At 44.0% G+C, this 7,184-nt stretch overlaps 1 protein-coding gene across 1 annotated transcript in view; it reads right to left on the reverse strand.

Moving 5' to 3' along the window:
- The window catches only part of GLRX3 (glutaredoxin 3), a 191,025-nt gene extending 188,253 nt beyond the window's left edge, over positions 1-2,772 (reverse strand). The window contains exon 1 of the mRNA XM_078643492.1: positions 2,628-2,772. Coding sequence (XP_078499618.1) covers positions 2,628-2,692 — 65 coding nt within the window. The 5' untranslated portion in view covers positions 2,693-2,772. The remainder of the gene's footprint in view (positions 1-2,627) is intronic.
- Positions 2,773-7,184: the final 4,412 nt, after the last annotated feature.

A 7,184-nucleotide genomic window follows, 5' to 3' on the forward strand; every position in this document is an offset into this window, starting at 1 on the left:
GAACTTATTGGAGCTTTGGGAGGATCCCGTGCGAGGTTGTCAGAGGATCTCACGGAAAGCTTTGATTAAAATCTACAAAGACAGGAGCCTCTCACTCCTGATGAATGTTCATAGCGGCACCCTTACAGCGCGATTCTTGGAATCCAAAAATTCTTATGTATTTGAACCTTTTATGGATTTTATTTTTCCTATCCTGGCGAGGAAACTGTTTGTACAATGGAGGCTAGGCTCACTCCCTACCAAAACATTCACTCACAAATGGACCATGGGGGGTGATAAAATGTGTCCATGTTGCAACATCTATGAGGAAGATGACCTCCACATTATGTTTGTATGCACGGCCTACCAAAGACCCAGAAAATATTGGATAGCGCCGCTCTGTAGAAACCTGGGGTTCAGAAAGTACACTCAGGCTTTCAGAGTAATGAAAACTAGCACTGTGGGTCACATTGTGTTCGCAATATCCAAATTTTTAATGGCAGTATGGCTAATTAGAAAGAAAAAAGCCCCTTGAACCATTGTACTGTCATGATACTCCATACTCCTCGCTGGTTGGGATTGACAATTTTATGTAATGTATTTTTCTAATAATGTATTTTAAAGTATGTATTGTGTTTTAATGTATCTTTTATGGCCTATATGGTCGAAATAAAGAATTTTTGGATTGGATTGGATTGGCATGCTCTATTCCCACAGCGTGCTTTTATCCTCCCGAAAGATGCGAGACCCATTCCCCCGTTCTTGCACATCCCAATCTGTACGTGTCAACACATGGAAACTCTTGTAGAGATCTAAAACACCGACAAAAATACACTCTCCAATTAACTTCCTAACAAACAAACTAAATTGGAGCGCTGGTTTTAAACGTTCCTAAAAATTGTTTTCTGAAACTCTAGATCTTATGCAGCTGCATTGGGTCCACACACTTTTACCTCGACTTACAACAGCTGAAACACCAATATACAAGCATGGCCTCAGTGACTCAATGTGACTCAAGTGGTCTGCGAAACAGTTGTTTTCAGAAATGGTGGGCTTACCTATTATTTCAATCAGCAGCAGTCTCATTTAAATGTGCCCTGATTCTGAGCATTGCTTTTGGAGATGAGCACAATTACGCTTTATTTTACCTAAAACCAGCAATGGTTGTATGTTCTAGGGTTTGTAATAGACATCCAACGCTGTTCTCCATAACACCATGTACACATTTCCCTTTTCATCACATCTGAACCTTCGCTCATTGAAAATGTATGCGTTCCATTTCCGTGCTCCTAATGTTCATCAACAACAGCTGACTTGTAGTTTCTTTTTATTCTGATGGTTAATGCCTCTCTATCTCTTACGTTTTGGCCTTTCTGGTCTGTATATCATTGCGCTCCAGTCCCTTTGGGTCAAGTTCTCCATAAAACTGAAGAAAAAAATACCGACACAATCGTACTACCTGAGACTGCTAGCCTCTCTGATAGCAAGAGGGTATGTTTTTTTAGGTCGAGCCTGTATTTTAGGTCGAGCTTCGATTTGTCTTTTTTTTGCCCTTGCTTATGCATTCTAGTGATCGTGTGTTTTTTTAAAACTTTGTGCAGGCTTTAAAAAATAAACGTTTTCACTTGTGTTTAATCTTTATCAGCAAACTCTTATGTTTTCTTTGGGCCGGCGCCGTGTTTTTGCTTCACAATATCCTTGGTGCAACAAGGATATTGTGCTGCAAAACTAAATACTTATAAGGTCCCACAAGCGAGACCTATTGGCAATGCCAATGCTTGTTGTTCATGACTGCCAACTTTGGCAATGGTTTGTAGCCATAGTGTGTAACAGTGCCCACCTACATACTCATTGCACCTCTGCTCATGGTTATCTCTACTCCATCTAGCACCCATCAATCAACACACAATGCCCTATGGCTTGGCATTTCTCTACTCTTGTAACGTTCTGTGAACTGCTGTTTTGTCGAAGACTGCAAAAGTGACGAAAATCTATGCATCATCCTAAGAAACGTGCCAGAAAGAGTAGAAAGGACATCAAAATACGTTTATGCATATTACGAAAGTCATTGTACATAAAATATGGACTTCAAAGTCGACTGTAATTAAAATGACCACTAATGCTTATGCAGCATCTTAATGCCAAGTCAAGAAAATCTTCATTCAGCATATATGTCAGAAAATATACACAGCCAAATTGGTATCGAAGACAATAATATCTAGACCTATGAGAGTTATAGTACTTCACTTGCGTCGTACGGGGCGGAGTTCTAGACATCTGCCAAAATGAATGTATAATATTAATTATACTTTGACAACACTCAAGTATCGTTATGACCATGAAGTACATTGTTTTGCATTGTACTGTATTTGTCGCTTCCCTGCCACCCTCACCCGCCATTCCCCATTCAAAAATTGTAAAGTGTTACGTCCTCCTCCCCACTCACATGAGTGATCTCCCTCCTCTAAAACATCATCTCTACGATTTATTAAGTCACATTGATCGGCCGTTTCAGGCACCAATAATAATACCATCTGTGCCCTGGGAAATCTTATGAATGCACGCATAGCGCGTCCTGACTACCTCTCCTCCCAGTACTCCAGTGGATACATACTCCTATCCCCTCACACCTCGTATCTGACACTCACTTTCCGCTTTGCTTCAACAGCTCCTCATATTGCTCAGCGGACACAACCTCAACCAAAGTCGCCATGCTGCCCCCAGAGCAGACTCAGATCTGTCCCTCCAGACCTAAGTAGAAGAGCCTGAAGCTACTTTCGGAAGAATGGCGAATCCCGACGGTAACGATGGCAAGGAAGCTTATCCATGAGTGTGTAGGTGGTAACAAGTGATCAGGCTATGCTACTAGATCCTTGAGAAAGCCTGCTATACCAAAATAGCTTGCCCATGAGTATGTCACCAGGAATTCTTACAGTATTTATCAGCGTTAATCATGCGAGTTTGGTTAGTCGAACGGTGCTCCGTCATCTTTTAATAGACAAACAGAAGTAATTGCACTAAATATCTATAATAACCTTCAAAACATTAGGCCGTTATCCTGACATATACTGGAAATATCATATTAGTATCACTATTCCAATATGGCAGCCACGCTTACAGCGAACATCGCTGGACATTCAACTTCATCATTTCCGCTACTAGACTCGACTAGGAGAGAGCCTATCGTGGCAGTCTAGCTCATAAGTGTTTCGCTCTCATAGCGTAGCTTTGACGAAGCTTGAACGGACATCTCTAGTGCTGAGCATTAAACTGTGTTTATGCACGCTGGGAATAAAAGCATTTTGCCCAACGGAGACATGAAACCAATCGCATTTTCGCCATAGCAAAGCCTACTCTTGTTGAGACAGGAGACCGAGCCGATCATGCTGGGGCATGAGTAAGCACACAGGTGACAGAGTGATAGAGTGCAAGAAGGAAACAGCTGGAAAACACATGCACTCTCATGCATGCTTGACCAAAAGAACAAGCTATGTCAAAGCCAATAGGTTTCCCCTAATGGCTTTGTCAATGTTTTGTTTTAGATTGTGCCCAAGTTTTATGGATTGGGCTGACTAGAATTTCCAACATGGAGTAATCTCATATTATTCTTACCACTTCTTCCAAATGTGTTACAAATTGCAAATAGCAATAGGTATTTTGTATCTAAGCATAGTAAATAATTTGCATTCAGGCTGCTACTCGTTGAGGTATGAATATTATGGCACTTGGATTTTACGTCTACGTGCATGTGTTACTTTCTCACCAGTTTTGATATTTAGAAATTAAACTCATTTAAGAATAAGGTCCAAATAAAACAATGACTGTGATGTTAGTGGGTACACCTTACAAAGATGGATGTATTGTAAGCTAACCCTAAAGCAAGGCTGCACAGCACGCAGTGACACCCCCTGAGCTTCATTTCTGCAATGTGCTATCTAGAAATGATGAGTTGGGGCTGGCTATTAAAATGAGAAATCTAGATTTTCATAAAATAATCTCAGACGCTTAACTGCTTGTTCAGGGGATACTTTGGAGGCCAGCGCAGGACCTTTGCCTCAATCAGTGAAGAAGTAGTGAAGCCTGGTGGAGGGCAGTGATGGGCCTGCACTAGCTCAAGCGCTCATCATAGCAGCGAGTGGTCGGTAGGAGGCAGGGTTTGGAAGCAACCTGTTCTACTGCGCACACACACTGCTACCACACTTGATTGTGAAAGCAGGCACAGCAGAGATAAGCCAAGGGGTCTTAGCAGGAGTAAATGACTGACCCATAATCAAAGCACATGTGCACCTATCTGCAGTTCCAAACAGTGCGTGAAGGCAGTGTGGAGGGTTTCACTTCCTAAGGTGTAAGCTTATATTGAGGCTTATTTCTCATATGTGATTTTTCTCACAGCTACGAAGGGACCCATGACCAACCCCTTTTCGATAGAGGTCTGTTTTGCACTGCTTGTCACACATTACTGCAGGATAGGGCCCTGCCTTTAATCCATGTTGCAAGCTCTAGAAGTATATGTCACAGTTAGATATGGGGTTCTCTAGTTTGCAGAGGTAGGTACTTGTGACAAATAGCGACTCTTGCCTCTAGTCAGGATAAGGGAATTACACTCCTAAAATAACCCCTGCTCACCCCCTTGGTATATTGGCACGAGCAGATAGGCTTATCTCAGAGGCAGTGTGTAAAGCATTTGTGACCACATTCAGTAACCTAGTGACAACACTACAGATGGACACCACACCAGTATTTTATATAAAAAATAAGTATACTTTATATAGAGTTACCACAAGACCATAAAGGACAAAAATACACAATACTGTTACTTTAAGATGGTAGATTTAGCTTAGTTAAGTTCAGTTCTTAAGATGCAACACTTTGCATCAATGTACCTTAGGTTGCGTTGCGCTTCCATGACAAGCAATGTCGCAGCAAGGGAAATGCGGCAAAGTTCAAGTACAAAGAAATAAAGACGTGAAGATCTTCCAGATGCGGCACGCTTTTCCGGGGATGCGAGAAGTTATCGGTTCAATGCGTGGACTGCAGCGGCGACACCCTTGTTCAGTGATGCGACGGCAGCAGCTCCAACTGCGACACTCTTCTCCCACGATGCGTGAAGCTTCCGTGGAATGCAACAACTACAGCGGCGACATCCACGATGCGACAGCAGCAGCTCCGACGGCGGCGCACTTCTCGGGGATGCGAGGTGCTTTTCTTCGATTGAGGTGCAGTGCGACAGTTCCAGCAGCGACACCCTCCCTTGGAGTTGCGACTGCAGGCACAGCGACGACGACACGCTCTGACCTCATTGCGAGACTCTTCTCTCCGATGCGGTGGAGTGCGACAGTTCCAGCGGCGACACCCTCCTTCGAAGTTGCGACAGCAGGCACAGTGACGGCGACACGCTTCTTCTCGAGGAGTCGCGCTTCCAGATCCTTGCGACACGCAGTTCCTCAGAAGGCCCACAACAGCAGCAGGCACTTCCAAAAGAACTCTGGGGAGCTGGGGGTTGAAGTCTGTTGTCCCTGAGACTTCAGCAGGAGGCAAGCTCTTTTCCAAGCCCTTGGAGATCCTTCACAAGTTGAAAGCAAAGTACACAAAGTTCCTTTCTCCTTCCTTTGGCAGTAAGGCAACCACTGCAGGCCAATCCCTCAAGCAGCACTTCAGCTTGGGAATAGTCTCTCCTCAGTTTCTTCAGGTTCCTCTCCTCAGTAAAGGTTTCTTCTTGTAGTCCAAAGTGATCTAATTTCATGTGAACAGGGTCTCAATATGTATACCCCAAAATCCTTTGTTCTCTGAGGGGAGAGGAGCCTTTGCCCAGTCCAAACCAGTTCTGAAGCACTCTGTTCACCAGACTTCTCCTTTCCTTTCACAGTGCAGGGCAGGCACATCAGACGCCCCACAGGAGGTGGAGACAGCTTTGTGGAAGGCAAGTACAGTCCTGGATCACTTTGTTTACAGGACTCCTTCTCTTCTTTCAGTGTGCAGGGTAGAGACATCAGCCGCTCCCCAGGAGGTGAAGCCAGCATTGTGGAAGGCAGACACGATCTATTCAAGGTTCAGGTGCAACTCCTCCCTCCCATCTAGATGCAGATTTCTCTATTCTCCACTGGGCTGGCTCATCCTGTCTCTTGGAATCCCCCAGCTCTGTCACTCCCAAAACCAGACACATGAATACACAACCTAGCAGAGGCAGGCTTGAAAGGTTAGGCAAGCAAATACCTACTTTCTAAAAGTGGTATTTGCAAACACAGAATGTTAAAACCAACTTCAGTAAAAGATGCATTTTATCATTCTGAGTTCAGTCATACTAAACTCGAATTTCTACCATGTTCTCTGAGTCAGTTAGGATTATAAAATGTAATAATTCTAACAGCCCATTATGGCTTATGGAGAACAAGTAGCCTTGCAATAGTGAAAAACGAAAATAGCTGTAATTCACTATTAGGACATGCCACACACATCAGGGCTTGTCCTACCTTATACTTACAATGCACCCTGCCCTTGGGCCTACCATAGGGGGAACTGATATGAAGAAAAGGGAACGTTTAGGGACTGGCAAGTGGGTGCACATGCCCAGTCAGCATGACAGTACAGTACCACACTGCAAGCAGGTTCTGCAATGGCAGACCTTAGACACATTTTACAAGGCTGCTTCTGTGGGTGGCACAAGCAGTGCTGCAGGCCCACCAGCAGCATTTGGATTTACACGCCCTGGGCACACTCAGTGCACTAGACTAGGGTCTGACAAGTAAACCAAATAGCCAAACATGGAACCACTGATTAATACATCAATTTACAATAGGGAGCACTTGCACTGTGGCACTGAATAGCAGTGGCACAGTGCCTAAAGTATCTAACACCGGCAAAAATACATGAGGCAAAAGCAAAAATGGAAGGGAGACCCACGCCAATGGTGCCAGGTCTAACAGTCACGCATTGTGTCTACCTGTTTTTAAGTATAGGTGCAACCTCAATTCTCAACATGCCATTGCATGGTACAGCAAAGGGACTCAGAGCGGTAGAGGAGTGTTTGGATTTCAGTGTCCAGAAGGATGAAGACAAAGTGGACCCTGAGCCACACCTTTTTGATATAGGTCTTTTATCCACAGTGTGTCGTGCTATTCTACAGGACGTGGCCCTGCATTTAAACCATGCTGCAGGCTCAAGAAGTATATGATGTGCATGCATCATGTCTAGCTGATATTAAATAT

Source organism: Lissotriton helveticus, chromosome 5_1 (assembly GCF_964261635.1).
Source record: "Lissotriton helveticus chromosome 5_1, aLisHel1.1, whole genome shotgun sequence".
Lineage (NCBI taxonomy): Eukaryota > Metazoa > Chordata > Amphibia > Caudata > Salamandridae > Lissotriton > Lissotriton helveticus.